The sequence below is a fragment of the Protopterus annectens genome, chromosome 16.part0 (assembly GCF_019279795.1).
Source record: "Protopterus annectens isolate FY-2018-M chromosome 16.part0, PAN1.0, whole genome shotgun sequence".
NCBI lineage: Eukaryota > Metazoa > Chordata > Ceratodontiformes > Protopteridae > Protopterus > Protopterus annectens.
The window spans coordinates 809,752,178-809,772,217 of record NC_056750.1 but is presented as its reverse complement, the minus strand read 5'-3'; the positions used below and the strand labels follow the sequence as shown (position 1 = coordinate 809,772,217).

Here is a 20,040-nt window from a genome sequence, read left to right as displayed (position 1 = left end):
CTCTGTCCAACCAGTGCTTCGTGTCCCTGCCCAAATAGCTGACACACACACGCTTTGAGATAAGAGTTTATACAACCACACAGACACTTCTGGGAAAGGCTGGCACAGGTTCTCCAGCTGTGCCCCTTTTACCTAGACTATGTGGTAGAAATCACTGCCACCACCCAGCTAATATTTATCAGCTACTCCAAAGCCCTTAAAAAGGTGTCCAATTATTACTGTGCAATATTATTATCCAATTGGTAGTATAGCCCAGGGCTGAAGCTATTGGAGTGGCTTTGTACAATTTTACCAAAGGCATGCAAGTACTCTTAAGAGCTTAAATTATCTCAACACAAAACAGCCACAGTTGAAAGGTTTTAAAATATTTAATAAAAACACAAGACGATACTTCTTACTACACAGTGCAAGTCAAGATTTCAGAGATCACAGAGAAACACTTAAAATAATTCAGTAGTACAGTTCTGACATCACAGAAAAACAGTCTAATCTTTCTAATTTCTAGCTATTACTAAGAGAAGACACAAATCTAAGATAAACTTACATATAGAACACAGGCAGAGTGCTGGTGAGTTGGATGGTCAAGACAAAAACGCTTAATGCCCTCTGATTCTCTCTGTTTTTATAATCACATTCTTGGTTCCCATTACATCATTCTTCACACTTCCCTGGGTTCCCAGGCTAACAGAAATTACAATGTGTTATCATGCAGCTGGTCAGGAAGCAGAGCAATAAAATACATTTACATATTTAAATCTAGCAATTTAACTCATTTGTTAAAACTATAGAAAGAATGTCTTCATCTAGACAGGCCAAAGCCGACTTTAGATCAAAGGGTCACAACATGCTTTACTGGCACTGTTGTTACATTTTGCAGTTCCACATGTACCAGTATTTTTTCCATTTAAGACAACAAGACTGTGGCTTTCATTAATATTTACAAATGACAGAATTATCTATAAAATTCTATCTAGCTAGGCTGGCAGCCTTCACACTTAGAACTAAATCTTTTAGGGGAGACCCTCAACTCTCCATTTTCTTTCAGTTAAGAAATTGTGGTCTTATGTGTCCAAAGTCACTAATTTGAGATTGCTTTCAGATTACATTCCTTATGTGTTCAAAATTTGTAGTCACACCTTACCATGCAGTGGAGAGACTCATTCCATGAAGTCTACACTTCTACAACCCTCTTCAGAAATTTCTTAATTGATGAGATTTGTTCAGCATCTACTTGAACTACGTTACATATATTTTTGAAACACTGCAAATTGGATGCTATATCCAGTGCTAAGGCTTCATTTGGATCCAGTATCCTTAAAAAGCTCTCCTGTTTTGATGCCACCCACATATTTCTGTAGCTTAAATTGGATTGTGGACTGAATCTTTAGACTATAGTAGTTAAGTGCTTACCATAATGTTGATGTTGGATCCTTTCTTTCACATCACTCCAATATGACAACCCTGCTTTTCCAAATTGTCACTTTGTAAGACATGAAGATTTTTTTCATTTTGTACCATACTCTCTTATGGATTTGTCTTCCCTTTGGTGCCAAACTTGATCTGAGGTATTCTTATGGCTGGAGCTTTAGTTTTGCCTTGTCAGATTTGTCAAGTGGCTAGGGTATTCATAAATCATATTGAGAGGATATGAATGAAAGGATCCATAGTTATGGTAGGTTTATAAGTACCGTTTCTGTAATGGTACTGTCAGTAATTCTAGGTCATATGCTGCCTTCCATAAAAACAGTAAGTTTGCATTCCCCTTTTTCCTGTAATGACATTAAGTTTTACCGAATATTAATTAAATCATGTATTTTATAAATGAAGTAGAAATGGCAGAGGTTATCAATACTTTATTGCTTAATGCTTCATTCTTGCTGTGTTTGTTTTTAAGATGGCATCAAATTATGTACTGGATCACGAGATAATACCATCTGTCTCTGGGATGTGGAAACTGGAGTCTGTCTGCAGACATCTGCAATTTCACGTAATCTGGTAAGTGGCTAAACATTAATAAAATGCCTACAGTTTTTAATGTTTTAAATCTGCCAGAAGGATTTATTAATTTCATTTCAGTTCACTGATTCTTTAAGGTAGGTGAAGAGAAATGCATGTCTTGGAGGTGTGTGTGTGTGTGTGTGTGTGTGTGTGTGTGTGTGTGTGAGAGAGTGTGTGTGTGTACGTATGAATGTGTAAGTGCATATACAATATTTTAAGTCCAAAGAGACACTGAGAGACTGGACGCAGGGTATATGCAAAATTACAGGTTTAGTTTCACAACTCAGAGATGAAAGCCAAAATAATAGCCCACTGGCTTTTCAGTCTTCAGCAAAATAAGCATCTGTCTTAGGTTGTTTTCACACAGTATTCTCAGTCCAGAAAGCTGATCCAGGGTTCAAAAAGACCAGATGTTAAGTTGTCAATCTCGCCTTCATTCTTGCTTGATGGGTTCGGAGCCGATCCCTCGGCTCCGACTCGGCACTTGCTTTAGCTCGAGAACTCCTTTTACCAGCTCGAGGCAGCCCCATATCCCATGATGCAAGGCAGGAAGTACCCAGATCTCGTTTGCCGCTTCGCTTGGGAGGTCTTCTCTTTACCAGCTCCTGGTAAGTAATTCACATTTGTGACATTTAAGCCCCTTTTTAGTTAAAAACTAATTTGTTTTGATAGTTTAACTTTAAATTTAACTTTTTCTGACAGAATTCCCTGTCTCTTTTAATTTTTTTTTTTTAGTCAGTTAGTTTCCCTATCCCATCCCCCCCCTGTTAGGGTGTGTGTGTTGGTGTTTTTTACTAAATACCTTTTGGTATTAGTTTAATTTACTTGGACTGGTGTGTGTGTGTTGTGTTAAGGCACCATGTCTAAAGAGAGGGTTTCAGGTTTTAAGAAGTGTGACTCGTGCTGTCAGAAGATGTCTCTGACAGACGGTCACACTTCTTGCCTGTACTGTTTGGGCCCTCTTCACCTGCAGGACTCCTGTGCTATTTGTCACTCCTTCAGCCGGAGAGTCCTGCAGGAGAGACGGAATAAGTTGATTCTCAGGGGTCTTCTTAAGCCGGAGGGCTCTCCGGCTAAGTCGGCCCCTCAAAATCAACTAAATCTGCCAAGACCCAGGCTTCTGTTTCTAAGCCTGTGGCCTCGGCTCCGACTCGTATAGAGTCGAGATCGGCTCCGGCTGGAGCCGATTCTGGATCCACTAAGCTTTCGGCGCCGATGGCTATCGGTGCCGAATCTGCTGACCACTGTGGTGTCGGTTCCAACCGGCTCCGACACCCACGCGTACGGCATCGGTGTCGGCTCCGATCGGCTCCGACACCCATGTGGCACAGGCATCGGTGTCGGCTCCGATCGGCTCCGACACCGTTACTTTGGTGGCTGTATCGGCTCCGGCTGGAGCCGATACATCGAGACGTTCTGCCGGCTCCGAGAAATCGGTGCCGACAGGATCAGTAATATCGGCTCCGATGGCCCATTCCAGGAAGAGGTCGAGGTCTCCTTCCTTGGAGCCGATACTTTCGGCTCCGGCCTCGCCTCTTCTATCGGAGCGGAGCCATCGGAGCCAATCTTCAAGGTCATCCAGGTTGTCAGATCATGACCTAGAGAGAGTGGTCAGTAGATTGCTCAAGTCACAGGTACTGGCCCAAATGCTACACAGTCCGTCTCAGCAGACGACTGTTGGTCCACACCCCGTTACAGTTCCTCCTTCAACTCTACCCCAGAGCTTGGAGTTGGAGTCTTCGGGCTTGGTTACTGCTACGGCTGGAGGACGGATACCCCCTTCTGTTCCTTCAGCCCCTACTCTTATCTCCTCTTCCTTAGAGGGATTCGGTGGTCGGGCTTCCATGGTCTCCTCCGAGGGGGTGAGTGGCATCGGACCCTTGTCCGAACCCGCTCTTCCCCTTGGAGCCTCGGCCTTGGTGAGCTCGGCTCCGACATCTGCCTCAGAGACTTCCCTTTCGGTGGCCCCTGGAGTTCCTAGCTCTTCGGAGCGGGGCCTCTCGGACCTGCCTGGGAGGGGAGCATTCGAGGTGATGAAGAGTGTACTGGCCACTAGTATCAGTCAGCAGTCTCTTCCCGTAGCTCCTCCCTCTATTGTACCTGTTGACATCTCTGCCACTTCTCTTGCTACAGGACCCAGAGATCCTCCGCCTCAGGTTTCCCCATTGGGAATTTCCCCCTCTTCCGAGGATTCTCCTGATGTTTCGGGAGATCCTCCTAGGAAGAGGACTTGTAAGAGGAAGCATGTAGACTCCCCCGAGTCTGTCACTTCGGATACTGACTTTGATGAGTCAGAGGGATCCCCTAGATCACCCTCTGAGGATGACTCCTTCTCAGACATCCTAGAACTTCTGAAACAGAGGGAAACTGGCCCACCAACAATCCCTCTGAGGATGAGTCAGTATACCTAGAGGCGTTTGGATCTCGGCCCTCCACCTCCTGGGTGTCTCCGCCTTCGACCCCTTATGCAGGTTATTGCTCGAAGGCGTGGACAGCTCCTGACTCTGTAGAGCCAGTCCCTAGGAGGCCTTCTAAATTTATAACTGCCCCTAGTGACAAACAATTCCTTACCAAGGGTGTCCCGCTGATGCCATGGTGGTGGCTGCAGCCACCAAAAGGAACTTGCAGATCCTTCTGTGCCCGTCCATCCTCCTAATAAGGACTCTAGGACCATGGATAGGTACGGCAAGCGGATGTTTTCCTCAGCGACCTTTGCTATGCTCGCTGAATTATCTTTGTCACTTCACCTGACTCCAGAGTGCTATCCTGAAGGAGCTGGGAGTAGTAGTTCAGGATCCTACAGTTGCAGGGGCCCAAGAAAGATTGCTTCGCAGCTAGGAACCCTCAATTCCATTGCTAACTCCTCCATGCGGCTAATATCTTATGCTGCTGATGGAGCGAGTAGAGCCGCAGGCACAGGTGTGGCTCTTAGACGCCAAGCCTGGATGCGGCTATGTGATTTTATGGATCCCTTTAAGGCGTCCTTCACAAATTCTCCCTTTGATGGGTCAGCTTTGTTTGGCCCTCAGGTGAAGGAAACCTTGACCAGGTGTGATCAGGACGGCAAGACTCTTTCTCCTGTTCGTGTCCGTTTTCCACCCCTTCTAGGCCTTATCCCAAAGGACAGAAGGGTGGGAAGATGTGGTTCCGTAAATCCCAAGGAGTCACGCCGGATTCACGTGGTCGGTTTACCCCTAGAGGCAGAGGGGTAACAACAACAGACGCTCTAGAGGCAGAGGGGTCCAAGAACCAGGGCAACAGGGAGTCTCTTCCTGAGAAGCCCTTTCAGCATCCCTGAGGTGTTGCCCGGCTGTCCCTCCTTGGAGGCAGTCGGGAAGATTATCACTGTACCCAGAAGCCTGGCATTCCCTCACTCAAGACAGATGGGTACAGTCGATCATATCCAAGGGTTACATAATTCCTTTCGAGGAAAGTCCCTTCCCTCAAGTTCCCTTCCAGATGTACCACCCGGTCTAAGGGACATTGCAGAGTCAGAAATCGCAAAACTACTGCAAAAAGAGCCATTCAGCCAGTTACAATAGACCATTCAGAGCCGGAATCTACTCAAGGTTCTTTTTGGTCCCCAAAAAGACGGGAGACTGGAGACCAATATTGGATCTCAGCAGACTCAACAAGTCTGTCAGGAAGACAAGATTCGAATGGTCACTCTTCAGTCAATTCTGCCCTTCTTACAGAAGGACAACTGGATGTGCTCAATAGATCTTCAGGATGCGTACTATCACATCAAAATTCACAGACGCTCCAGGAGATTTCTCCGCTTCGGCTGGGGTCCAGTCATTTCCAGTTCAGAGCCCTGCCCTTTGGTCTCACTACAGCCCCCAGAGTGTTCACCAAATGCATGGCAGTGGTCACGGCTCACCTGAGACGTCAAGGATTCCAGGTGTTTCCGTATCTCGACGACTGGCTCCTGTCAGCCACCACCAGGCATCAGCTTATACAAGCCAGGGATTACACAATAGACCTTTGTTCTCATTTAGGCATCTCAATCAACTTCGAAAAGTCATCCTTATCGCCCTGCCAGTCTATTACCTTCATAGGCGCAAACTTAGACACTGTTCAGATGTCAGCTACCCTTACAGAACAAAGAGTTTCAGACATTCAGACTCATGTCAGGATCATTCTGGCCAGCAAGAAAGTACAGGCCAGAATGGTTCTAAAGGTATTAGGTCTCATGGCTGCGGCCATTACTCTTCTTCCCCTGGCCCGATTCTACATGCGCCTCCTTCAGTGGATGCTGTTCACACAGTGGTCATACCAGCAACTCCCAATGCGTCACCAGATTCTGGTGACACAGACATGCAAACAACATCTTGCTTGGTGGATCACATCGTCTCAGGTTCACCAAGGCAGGTGCTTTGTACCCCCGTCCCCGATAGCCACTGTCACCACGGATGCCTCCCTGATCGGGTGGGGGGGGGTCATTATCAGGGCAGGATGGTTCATGGGACGTGGCAACCGTTCGAGTACCATCTGCACATAAATGTCCTGGAGATGAGAGCAGTGCTTTTAACGTTGCAAGCCCTCAACGACTTTCTTCCCGTAGGGACAATTGCAGTCCACACAGACAACATGTCTGTAGTTTGGTATATCAACAAACAGGGCGGAACCAAGTCCTACCCCTTGTGTCGAGAAGCGCTCAGACTTTGGCAATGGGCGATCTCCTCTCATCGGTTTCTGGTAGCAACGCATATCCCTGGGAAAACCAACATTATAGCGGACAGATTGAGCAGAGCTATCCTCATGCCTCACGAGTGGTCTCTCAAGCAATCTATAGCGGAAGAGATTTTTCTGGAATGGGGTCGTCCATGTTGCGATCTTTTGCTACTCCCCAAAACAGCAAATGTCCAGACTTCTTCAGCCTCTTCCCTCTATCAGGCCATCCCCCCAGAGACGCTCTGACCCAGGATTGGCCCCAGGGACTTCTTTATGCCTTCCCTCCATTTCCTCTGATCCCTCAGGTGATCCAGAAAGCTACCGTTTTGAGAGCCAAATTGATTCTCATTGCCCTTACTGGCCTCGACAAGTTTGGTTCCCGTTCCTCCATCGTCACCTGTTGGTGCAGCCGTGGCATCTGGACCCAGTGCCAGATCTACTGATTCACCAATCCGGTCAGCTGCACAGGTCAATTCCTTCTCTCAACCTCACAGCATGGTTGCTCCACTTCCTTCCTTAGCCAGGCTTCCTTTGATCTCTAACCCAGTTAGAGATATCATAGTAGCTTCACTAAAATCCTCTACCAGGAGGATTTACACAAGCAAATGGAACGTTTCTCTTATTGGGCTAAGGCCCAAAATATTGATCCTTTCACTGCCCCTGTTCAGGCAGTTCTGGACTTCTTAGCAGAGATTTTTAATGCAGGCTCCTCTTCTTCAACAGTCAGAGTTCAGTTGGCTGCTATTTCTAATTTTCATGTCGGGATAGCAGATCATAATATTATGTCCCATAGACTCTGCAGGGCCTTCTTGAAAGGAATTTTCCTACTAAAACCTCCAATCAGGAATCCTCCTCCTCAGTGGGATCTAAATTTGGTGCTGACATCATTGATTCTTCCCCCCTTCGAGCCAGCTGTTTCTTGTTCCTTGAAATATCTTTCTTGGAAAACTTTATTCCTAGTGGCTATTACATCTGCCAGGAGGGTGTCGGAACTTCATGCTCTTTCAGTTCGACCCCCCTATTTGATTTTTCACAAAGACAGAGTATCTTTGAGAACTAATCCATCCTTTTTACCTAAGGTCGCTTCAAAAAACAATCTGAATCAATCCATTGATCTCCCCGTATTCTTTCCTAACTATTCAGATAGAGCTGAACAAAAGCTACATTATCTTGACGTCCACCGTCAGCTCAGATATTATTTGGACAGAACAAAAAAATTTAGAAAATCTGATCAACTTTTTGTTTCCTATGCGGATAATAAAAAAGGCCTTCCTGTTTCTAAAGTGACTTTGTCCAGATGGCTTTCTTCGGTCATCACTGAAATTTATACGATCAGGGGAAAACAGCTGTGCTCAAAACCTAAAGCACATTCAACTAGGAGTTTAGCTACTTCTACAGCTTTTCAAGCTAGACTGCCTTTGGATACTATTTGTGCAGCGGCCACTTGGGCCACTCCTCACACTTTTGTTTCCCATTACAAATTGGACTTGGCCTCCAGGGACAGAGCCAGTTTTGGCTCTACAGTCCTCAAGAGTTTGTTCCATTGAGCCACCCAGGATAGAGGTGCTAGGACGGTCCCATCAAGCAAGAATGAAGGCGAGATTGACAACTTAACATTAAGAAGTTATGTACCTACCATAACGTTCCATGTTAGTTGTCTTCTCTCGCCTTCTTTCTTGCGACCCTCCCTCCTTCCCCCTGGCCTGGACAGACCTTGTATAAGAAACTATTATGCTAAGACCATTCAGACCTGGTCCTTTTCCATCTGTAAGTTTCTTCTTCCTTTGGGAAGTTTTGTTTATGCTTGGTGTTATTGCCCTTTTGTCAACAAACGAGATCTGGGTACTTCCTGCCTTGCATCATGGGATATGGGGCTGCCTCGAGCTGGTAAAAGGAGTTCTCGAGCTAAAGCAAGTGCCGAGTCGGAGCCGAGGATCGGCTCCGAACCCATCAAGCAAGAAAGAAGGCGAGAGAAGACAACTAACATGGAACGTTATGGTAGGTACATAACTTCTTATTTGCCATCATCCAGATCAACAGCTCAGTCTTGGCTTTGCTTCATGTGTCTTTAGTGGTATCACTAGTGTAGTGCCTTTTCTTCCTAAAATGTACTCCCTTACCCTGTATTTGTGTTGAGATAGTTTGTGTATGTGCTATAGGTTATTAAGCAAGTAGGTAGGTAGCTTATTTGTGATTATAATTACTCAATTTGTTTTTTTTTTCATTAGTTTTTCCTGCCTTTTTGGGGCCTATATCTTGTGTTTTTGGTTAGAGTGCTCTTGTAGTTAGACAGTGGGTATAGTGCATTGCAGTGTCTTGTAGTGTGGTATTTACTTTGTATGAGCATAAGTGAAGATTTTAAGAAATGTGTGGTCTGCAGGCAGAAATTACTATCTTGGTGCGCACATTTTAAGTGTGTGAGTTGCTTGGTACCTTCGCACCTGGTCTATGGGTTTTCCATTTGTGAAGGGTTTGGGTCCAGAGCAAATACTGAACACAGGACTAAGTTGGTCCTCAAAGGACTTATTCCCTCTAGGTCTATAGGTTTTTCTCCCTTGGCTTGAAGGTTGTTTCTGAGAAATATCACCCATGGGACTCCCAAGTAGTTGAAAGCAGTTGGAAAGAGATCTTCTTTGTCTGTTCCCAGTCCTTATAGTTAGGGTTCGCTGGACCCGAAGATTCCATGACCTTTGTGTTCCCTGGCTGCCCTGGTGCTGACATCGGCTGTGACTCCTTGCAGCTAATCTCTTTTGATGCTATTTACCAATAATACTTTGTCTCCTACTCCGTGTCATCAAGCCCTTTATTACCTAAAAGGGGTAATATGGTAGAGCAGCTCCCCCTTCTTCCTGTCCATGCTACCAGAACCATCAACTATAATCTACTCACTCCCCAATCTGGTTCCCAGCTTCTCCATCCTGATTCAAAGGATGGATTTGTCTTCCTCTAAAAGGCCTTCCAACACACCCCATCAGTGGCATCATCTGTTTGGTCATCAGGTTTGTGTACAGCATCAAAACTTAAGATTTGGAACATCTGCTGAGATCCTTTTTACACTCACAAATGCAATTAGAACTTATTCTTTGGGGTCTGAGCCAGGCCCCAGGCTCCTCGGCTCTTTTGCTTGTCTTCCTCCTTCGGTCCCTTTGGATTCAAGGTTTTCAGGCCCGTCTGCATTCCCACCCTCAGGATCAGATCAGACAGCTTGGCCTTTCTCAGCTCTAACCTGTTCCTTGGTTGCTTCAACTTTGACTATTTATGAGCTTTTGGAACCTTGAAGCAGTGGTGTTGAAGTGGGGGATTCTAGGTCGGGATCTTCTGTGGCATTCAGTGGTTTGGCTTTAGGCAGCTCGGCTCCAATCTCGATGTTAGGGTGGAAGGGGGGTGGGGTAACTACTTCAGTTGTGGGTCCGTCTCTTGTTCTTTCGGATAACGCTACAACTTTGTTCTGAGAGACTAACTTCTGCTGCTTCAGTCTTCAGTATTGTAATCAGGATGTTCTTTGCTTAAGAGTAAGGTAGGGTTTCGCTAGCCATTGTCCCTTCCCTGTTTTCTTCTGTGCCTATGACCAGTCATCAGTCCACTCTAGGACAATCTTTGTCATTGGATCACCATACTGCCCGACTGGCGGGGCTTTCCAAATTTTCCCCTCCCACCCTGGCTTCGCCAGAGCAGGAGTTTTCAGGGAAGAGGAAGTGTAAGAGGAAACATATAGATTTCTGGAGGGGGTCCTCGTGGAAGATATTGACCTCAGGGAAGGAGAGGGGTCCCTTAAGTCTCTGTAGGATGATGCCTCTTTTGACCAACTTTAGGAGCTTCTTCACCAAAGCCCCTTCTCCAGGGGAGTCAGCATTCTTGGGCCTTCCCCGCAGGCCCATCCACAACTTGGTGGTACCCCCTCCAGATGGTTTTATAGACTTAGTTTCTTAGAGGGCATGGAAGGAACCCAACACAGTGGAGCCGATTCACAGGAAACCTGGTAAGATTCTCACTTCCCCTCAAAGTCTGACTGCATTAGAATAAGGGCCTAGCTGTAGATTCTATTGTGGTGACAGCAGCCAATAAAAAGGAGATCTGTATGGTGAGCTCCTCGATTCATCCCAGAAACAGGCTTTGTACTGTTTTGGGAAGTCCTTCTATGCCTGCGACACATTTACACTGAGTGGGCTCAATTATTTGTCTCACTTGACCAGGCTTCAACATGATTTGGAGTCTGAAGTGTCAAGGACTATTAAGACACAACAGTCTCCAGAGACGCAAATGCTAGAGATGCAGCTACCCTGCTTTCTATAACCAAAGTGTCTATGAGGCTAATTTTGAATGCAGGAAATGGAGTGTCCCGAGTGGTTGGCTGTTAGCATTGTCTTGTGACACCACGCCTGGATGCATTTATGTAATTTTGCGGACTGCTTCAAGGCATTCTTTTTCAGTGCCTCATTTGATGGCTCTTCTCTTTTTGGGTCAAAAGTCAAGGATACTCTTTCAAAGAGTGAGAATGACGGGAAGATGCTGTCCACCATAGGGGTGTGCTTTGCCACTCCACAACGGACCTTTTCAAGGAATCAAAAAGGGGACACGAGTTTCTTCTTCAGAAAGTCGCAGCAGTCTTTTCAAGGCACTCCTTCAGAGGGTTTCTCCCAAGGTTGGGGGGGTGCGATTGAGACGGACAATATGTCTTTTATCTGGTATCTGAACAAGCAGGGGTGAACATGCTGATGTTCTTCATCTCACATTGCTGCAGTCCTTACATATGGGTAGTCCGCTGTCCTCGGTCGGCCCGAATATCAAAGTATAAGGCTGACGTCGGTCAAGGCGCTTAAAACTGACATCAGGACGTCAGGGTACAAAAGCGCATGACCGATGTCATTTCCTCAGTCTTTTTTGCCGCGTGGTCCGATGCAGAAGCAGCGTTGCAAGTGCCGTTCGGCGTTCTGAAATTTTTCGAATTCGGAGTTTCAGACCGAATCCAAGTTGGCTAAGTACCCCGTTGGGGATTATTTTGTTTTTTTCTTGCCTCAGTGTTTTACCGGATGTCAGAAAAAGTGAATAACTGTATTTCTTGTGGGAAACAGATACCGCATAGGGATTATCATTCTTTGTGTATTCCTTGTTTGGGGCCTGAGCACGACGTTGTTGGGTGTCGCTTTTGTGCTAGGTTCAATAAACGCACTATTAAGCGAAGGTTGGATTGTGCTAGGCTGGTCTTTGGGAAGCGGTGCAATTATAATATGCCGTCGGATTTTCCGGCGCCCGCTTCTGCGAAGAAGCGCAAAGGCAAAACAGTTAAACCCAGGCAAGATGAGTTGTCCGTTCCGGACGCCGGTTCTTTAGAGGCTTCAGTGGAACCGGTGGTTACGACGGAGACTTCTCTGGAGTCTCAAGGGGAGACTTTGATTTTGCAGGAGGTGGTCTCTCAGGAGGCAGGTCAGGCTGAAGGGGCTTCCCAAGTTACTGTTCTCCCCTCCCTTCCTAGGGTGGTTAGGCCTTCTCCTTCTGTTTCCAAGGCTTCTCCCAGAGGCAGGCCAGTTTCAGCTTCTGTTGGTGTCACTCCTAGTTCAGCAGGGTCTGTGCCTAAGAAGCACATGCTTAAAATGGCAGAAGATTTAATTACTCTGATTAGAGGTTCTATGCCCCCTCCTGATAAGAGGCCTAGGGTGGAGCCAGAGTTGGGAAGTTTTGAGCAGGCTTGGATATTTCAGAGTCTTCAGCTGAAGACTTGCAGGAGTATTCTCCTTATTCTGATTCTGATGCAGATGATTCCACTCCTTCTGCTTCTCCTCCAGAGGATTTTTCTTTTTCAGAGACACTTCATTCTATGAGGGAACATTTTAAGTGGGAAGGTCAGGACTTCTCTGATTCTAGGAAAAGGCTTCGGGAGTTTTTGCTGTTACCCCAACATAGGCCCTTGGCTATACCCCCTGTTCTGGATGTTGTGGAAGATGTGTTTGCAGAGGCTTCACTTAATCCTGATTCTCTGCCTCCTGCTCCTGTTAAACCGGATAGGTATTACAGGGTGCCTGAGGCTCATAAATATCTTTATAAGAGTCCTAGGGCGGACCCAGAATCTATTAGCCAGGGACCTAAGGGTGTCAAGGCCTCTGTTGTAAAAAATCCAGTTCCTCTAGATAAAGAAGCCAGAGCTTTGGATAGATGGGGAAAGAAGGTCTATACATCTTCTACCTTAGCTATGAGGGCTTTGAATTGCCAGTTTCATATGTTGAAATATCAAAACTTTCTTCTTTCTCAATTGAAGTCTAAGGTGGATGCTCTGGCAGAAGGCATTGAGTGTAAAGAGTTGCAAGATTTGGTGCATGTCTCTGAACAAGTGGGTAAGCATTCATTACAGTGTGGTTTTGATGCTGTGCAGGCCTCGTCTAGGGTGGCTGCCACTGGCTCAGTTCTTCGCAGGCACGCCTGGTTAAAGGATCAGAATTTATCTGACCATGTTAAGACAAGGATTTTGGATGCTCCTTTGCAGTCTGATGTGTTGTTTGGTTCACCTGTGGAGTCAGTCTTGAAGAAAATGGAAGACAAGGCTAAGTCTATGCAGGCTGTTAAAGATTTTTTACAAGTTTTATTTCCATACCTTGCCTCCTTTCAAAGGCATGCCGGACATTCCTCCTCAGCAAAGACTAGAGGCTCGCAAACAAATTTCTCTACTACTTCAAATAGGGGCCATACAAATGGTTCCTCTGCCAGAAGTGGGCCTAGGATTTTATTCTCGCCTGTTTCTAGTACCAAAGAAAGGAAACACGTGGAGACCAATTTTGGATTTATCCATCCTCAACACATATCTGGACATTCCCAAGTTCAAAATTTTAACGTTACAACAGCTTTTACCTCTGCTGGGCAAAGATCACTGGATGGTGACTCTGGATCTCAAAGAGGCTTACCTTCATGTTCCTATCAGGCCCAGTTGCAGGAAGTATCTGCGTTTTCGGGCTGGGACTTCACATTATCAGTTCTCTGCATTGCCCTTTGGCTTATCTACTGCGCCCAGAGTGTTCACGAAGGTTCTGGCTCCAGTGGTAGCTTTCTTTAGGCTAAGAGGAATACAGATCTATCCTTATTTGGACGATTGCCTGATACTGGCCCAAGAAAAGGACGAACTTCTTCATCATTTACAGTATGTGATGGCAGTGTTAAGATGCCTGGGGTATTCTGTGAACGAAATAAAGTCCAGTCTAGTACCCTCTCAGGACATGTGCTTTCTGGGTGTGAGACTGAATACAGCATCCCAGATGGCCTTTTTGACCCCGGACAAACAAAAGAATCTTTCTCTTTACTTCCACCAGTTGTCTCATCAGTCCAGGCTGACTGCAAGAACAGTCCTTCAAGCCTTGGGGTTCATGGCATCTTGTATTCTGGTACTTCCCAATGCCAAACTGCATATGAGGAAGCTACAATGGTATCTCAAGAATGTTTGGACACAGCACTGCCAAGATTTGGACACTGTCATTCAAATAATACCTTGCATTCAAAAGGAATTTTTGTGGTGGGCTCAGGAATGTCACCTAAACAAGGGACTCTCTGTGACCCGGCCAGAGGCGAGTCAGATTTTAACGACAGATGCCTCAGACAAAGCTTGGGGAGCCCATCTAAATGGAAAATGGATACAAGACACGTGGCCTGCCAGACTTCAACATCTACATATCAACTTGAAGGAGATGTTAGCAGTCCAATTTGCATTGATGGCTTTCAAGGATTTACTTCTTCCAGGGCAGGTGTTGATTCAAACAGACAACACAGCTGTCATGTGGTACATCAACAAGCAAGGGGGAACACATTCTTATCCTCTATGCAGACAAGCAATGATTTTGTGGGAGACTGCTCTCAGTTTACAGCTAAATCTTCAGGCAAGGTTTCTGCCAGGAGCACAGAACTCCTTAGCAGATGTGTTAAGCAGACAAATTATGGATCCCCACGAGTGGAAATTGGATCCTCATGTATTCCAGAGGTTGACAGTGTTATGGGGAACTCCAGACATAGATCTGTTCGCTTCTCCACTAAATTACCAGCTGCCAAAGTTTTGCACAAAAGGTTTCATCCCTCAGCTTGGAAAGTGGATGCTCTCTCATTCAATTGGAGCAATCTTCACGTGTATGCCTTTCCACCTCTGCCTCTCCTCCCAAAGGTACTGCTGAAGGTCAGACAGGACAAGCCAAACATGATTTTAATAGCTCCAGATTGGCCTCGACAGCACTGGTACCCATTACTGAGAAGTCTGGTACAGGAGCCTCCATGGCCTTTGCCTTCGATTCCTCACCTGCTGTCTCAGGAGAACGGTCATTTACTCAGTGTCAAACTTCATTCTCTACATCTGACAGCCTGGCATATTCTGGTTTAAACCCTGGAGGGTCTCAGCTTCCACAACAAGTTTTGAATGTTATTTTGGAGGCCAGAAGGCCTAGTACAAGGAAAGTTTACGCAGATAAATGGAGGAGATTTTTATTTTGGAGTACAGCAAAGGACTTTGATGTTTCTAAACCTAATTTAAGTGTGGCGCTTCAATACCTTACTGAGTTATTGGACAAAGGTTTGTCCTTCTCCTCTATAAAGGTTCATGCTGCAGCAATCTCTGCTCACTATGACTGTGACCCACCATTATTTTCTCAGCCTTTGTTTAAGCAATTCCTTAGAGGGGCAAAGAATATAAGACCCCACGTAGAGCTCCTACTCCTGCTTGGGATCTCAATTTTGTGTTGGAGAAACTCACTCTACAACCTTTTGAGCCTGCAGCATCGGCAGAGTTGAAATATTTATCTTGGAAGACTGCTTTTTTGTTGGCCATTACCTCTGCGAGAAGGGTTTCTGAATTACAGGCCCTTATGGCAGTTGAGCCTTTCTTAATTTTCCACAAGGATAGGGTGTCTTTGCGTACTAACCCTTCTTTTATGCCTAAAGTGGTTTCTAGTGTGGCTTTAAACCAAACTATTAATTTGCCTACTTTTTATGCAAACCCCCAAAATAAAGGGGAAAAGATTTTGCACACTTTGGATATACACAGACAGTTGCAATATTATTTAAGCAGAACTAAAGGGTTCAGGCAGTCTCAGCAGTTGTTTGTTTTTTTTGCTTTGGGTTCTCAGGGCAAACCTGTTTCAAAACAAACTATTTCTAAGTGGATTGGTTTTTGTATTGCTTTCTGTTATTCCCATCATGGTAAGGAGATTCCAGCTGGGATTAGGCCTCATTCCACTAGGGCTACTGCCACTTCTACAGCTTTTTAAGGGGTGGCTACTAAAGATATTTTGGAAGCAGCTACTTGGAGTTCAGTGCATACTTTCTCTAAGCATTACCACCTTCCACTTTACTCTAAATCTAGGGCTGGATTTGCAACTGCAATTTTACAAGGCATGTTGGCAGCTCCTAATGCTTTATAGTTTTGCCATCCTCCCTTACCTCTGCTTTGGGATTCTACCCATATGTAAGGACTGCAGCAATGTGAGATGAAGAACATAGTACAGTTTTGTACCTACCATAAATGTAGATGTTCAAGATCCACATTGCTGCAGTCCATACCCTCCCTCCTTCCCCTCTGTTGTTGAAGGTGGTGGTGTGGTTTGTGTTGTACATATTGTAAATATGGTTAGTGCACGGGTGGTTGGTTGGGTTTTGCTGGTTTTTGGCTTTGGCCTGTCTTGTTAGGGCCTTCTGACATCTGGGGCAGGAAAAGACTGAGGAAATGACGTCGGTCATGCGCTTTTGTACCCTGACGTCCTGATGTCAGTTTTAAGCGCCTTGACCGACGTCAGCCTTATACTTTGGTATTCGGGCTGACCGAGGACAGCGGACTACCCATATGTAAGGACTGCGGCAATGTGGATCTTCGAACATCTACATTTATGGTAGGTACAAAACTGTACTTTATCCTCTTTGTGGGAGATCATGCAGGTTTTGATAATCGGCGCTTTTCTTTCTGTAGTTTCTGGTGGCAATGCATATGCTAGGTAAGTCCGTGTTCTGGCAGATAGCTTCAACAGGAGCATTCTGTTACTTTCCGAGTGGTCCCTAAATCCAAGTGTTGCGACACGGATTTTTTAGTGCTGGGGCATTTCGTGTTGCAGCCTTTTCACCTCTCCTTCCAGCAACAAGTGCAACAGTTTTTACTCCATAGTTCCCCCTCCAGGAGAGGACTGCAGAGATGTTCTCTGCAGCATGCTTGGCCCTTGGACTTATGGACATATATCCCCTGGTTGCTTTAAAGTTTCTTCAGAAAGCAACTCGCTGCAGAGCTACTGTGATTTTCAGAGCCCCCTTTTGATGTTGTCAGGTGTGGTTTCCCTTCCTCTGGTCTGTTCTGAAGTACCCCCTTTGCTTACACAGACAAAAGTACAGACAGGTGATGAGGAAAACTGCGGTTAGTGAAGTGATCAGAAATGTAAAAGGTCTAGCTCCAATTTTCTCTACTCCATCTTGCTTTAACCTGTGGTTCTTCGTATCCGACTCCGGCCATTTCAAAAGTATTCTGACTCACTTGGCTCTGCCTCCCTTACCCACAAGCCCCTGTTCCTTTCTGTAATCCTGAGATATAGTTTGCTGCCATTCCGGTTAGCTGCTCAATCTTGGCTCTGCTCAGCTTTTCCATAAAGATAGCTCAGTGTAGTGCATTTTGGTGAGATATTTGCTATTCCTCAACCCTAGCATTCAGTTAGTGTTAGTTTTGCCTTTTTCTTTGGTAGCTACGCAATTATGTAGGTAGGAAGGTTTTGCAGTTTGTTCTACATTTTTTCTCTGTTCATTTGGACTTCCCACCCTTTTTGTTGAACTTAGTCTTAGTTAGCTTACTGTATCTTTGTTAGAAATTTTGGTATTTTAAGTATTTATGTCCTTCTATTCAATATTGCAGTATTCTTTACATGTGGGGGAGAAGTCCTCCACGCAAGTGACCCGACGTTTGGCCAGCATACAGCAGCTTTTAGCTAATGTAGGTTACGTGGGACGTCGCATGTATGTGCTAACAACATCAGCCATAAAAGGACATCCCCACGTACAATCCTTAGAAATTTTCTGCTGCCAGTCGGAAAGCTTGACTCATACGTTAGTCTACTGCCTGATTCAGTTGGTTGCTGCCAGCTTGCAGATAAGTGCCCTGTTGGGGCTTTACGCCTTTGCTACTGCCTTTTGTGCTTCATTCATGTCATCCAGAAAGGGCCAGTGTAGGTGTGGAAGGCAGATTCCACATAAAGACAGCCATGATCTTTGTCTTTTCTGCTTAGGTCCTAATCATGACCATAGCTCTTTTTCCATCTGTCAGACCTTTGTCCCTAGAACTTTGTGTAGCCAACTTTTAGCTTTGAATCTTTATTTAGAGAATCAATTACTTAAATGTCTGGCTAAGGACTTTATGGAGGGTTCCGTGGGTCCTTCGGCTGAGCCAGGTTTGAAGAGGAAAGTCAGTAAGCCTAGGCCTGAATCCTCCTTTGCTTTGCCTCATTCCACCAGTGTATTCCTTGAAGTTAGTGAAGACCCGGTGTTACATTTAGAGGTTGAGTCTGGTTCCTTGGCAGGTACCTCATCGGAAGCCATTAAGTAATCTGACCTGACATGTCCTCAGAGGCAGTGCAGACGTCTATTTCAGACTGACAGGGGTACACCACAGCTTATTGTGCTTGAGGGTCCTAGAGACATACCTCCTACTCCAGTTAGGGAAGAGATTCCAGAGTCGACTGCAGATGTCAGGCCTATGTTTGGTTCCTCCACAACTCCTCGTGCTGAAATGCATGATGTTAAGTTGTCAATCTCGCCTTCATTCTTGCTGGATGGGTTCGGAGCCGATCCTCGGCTCCGACTCTGCCAATACTAAAGCTCGAGAGCTAATTCCACCGGCTCGAGGCTCCCCTATATCCCACAATGCTAGGCGGTAACTACTCAGATCTCGTTTGCCGCTATAGCTGACGAGGTGCTTTTCTACCGGCTCAGGCAGGTGAGTTAGTGTTTTTACATATTAGGTATTTCTTAACACCTTTTTGTCTCATACCAAAACCTTTTAGTTTAATTAAATAGTTAGATAAATCGACCCCTGTTTTTTCGGGTCTATATTCCCTTCCTTTCTTCCCTTATCTTATAGGCCTTCGGCCCCTCCCTTCCCCCAGTCCTTTAGTGTGACTAAATTAGTTGTTTTTTAGTTAAGGGCTTGTGTGTGTGTGTATATATTTGTGGCTTGTTAGCCTTAATAATTTAATAATTTTAATAATTTTTTCAGTAGAGGGTGTGTCTGTAGTGTGTTTGTGTTTGTCAGGCACTTCTTTACGATGTCAAAAGACTCTAAGGTCTCAGGCTTCAAGAAGTGTGACTCGTGCTGTCAGAAAATGTCTCTGACAGACGGTCACACTTCTTGTGTGCATTGCCTGGGACCTTTGCACCTGCAGGACTCTTGTGCTGTTTGTCATGGTTTTAGCCCTAGAGTCCTGCAGGAACGCAAGAACAAATTAATCTTGCGGGGCTTATTAAAGCCTGAAGGCCCCCCGACTCAGTCTGTGTCGGGGAAGCCTTCTAAAACTTCCAAACAGTCGGCTCCGGTTTCAGAGTCGACTGCTGGAAAGATTAAGTCGGCTTTGACATCGGCTCCGGCCGGAGCCAATGTTTCCAAGCCTCATACTGTTACCTCGGCTCCGGCTGGAGCCGAGGCTGATAAAACTCAGTTGGCTCCGATACTCTTATCGGAGCCACAGTCTAGGAAGAGGTCCAGATCCCCCTCTATCGGCTCCGTGCATTCGGCGCCAGGATCCCCTCTTCTTTCTGAACGGAGCCATAAAACTCATTCCTCACGGTCTTCCAGGTTATCTGACCACGATTTGCAAAGGGTAGTGAGTAGACTTCTCAAGTCCGAGGCACTGTCCCAAATGCTGCATAGCCCGACTCACCAGTCAGTGGCTATTTCAGTTCCCCAATACATTCCTCCTCCGACTCCTTTGAGTTCGGAGCCAGGGCTTGTCGGAGCCATGACTGTCGGTGCGTCAGATCCGATACCTTCCCTTTCGGCTCCGTCGTCTGCTCCGATCTCCTCCTTGGAGGGATCTCGGTGCCGAGCTTCCCTCGTCGGCTCCGAGGGGGCGTGTGGCATCGGACCCTTGTCCGACCCCGCTCTCCCTCTCGGGGCTTCGGCACTGGTGAGTTCGGCTCCGACATCGGCTTCGGAGCCGTCCCTGTCGGTGCCGGGGGAGGTCCTTGTCTCTTCGGAGCGGGGGCCTCTGGCCTTGCCTGACAGGGGTGCCTTCGAGGTCATGCGGAGCGTGCTAGAACCAGGTTCTGCCCCACAGTCGGCTCCTTCAGCCCCCCCATCTACAGTGCCTGCGGTGATTTCTACTCACCCCCTTGTCTTAGACCGCAGAGAGCCAACTCCTCAAGTTTCCCCATTGGGAATTT

The 20,040-nt window shown here is 46.1% G+C and overlaps 1 protein-coding gene across 1 annotated transcript in view; it reads left to right on the top strand.

Annotated features, from left to right (window-relative positions):
• The window catches only part of WDR31 (WD repeat domain 31), an 898,065-nt gene that overhangs the window by 290,183 nt on the left and 587,842 nt on the right, over positions 1–20,040 (top strand). Inside the window, exon 2 of the mRNA XM_044058602.1 lies at positions 1,895–1,995. Within this exon, the coding sequence (XP_043914537.1) occupies positions 1,895–1,995 (101 nt within the window). The remainder of the gene's footprint in view (positions 1–1,894; positions 1,996–20,040) is intronic.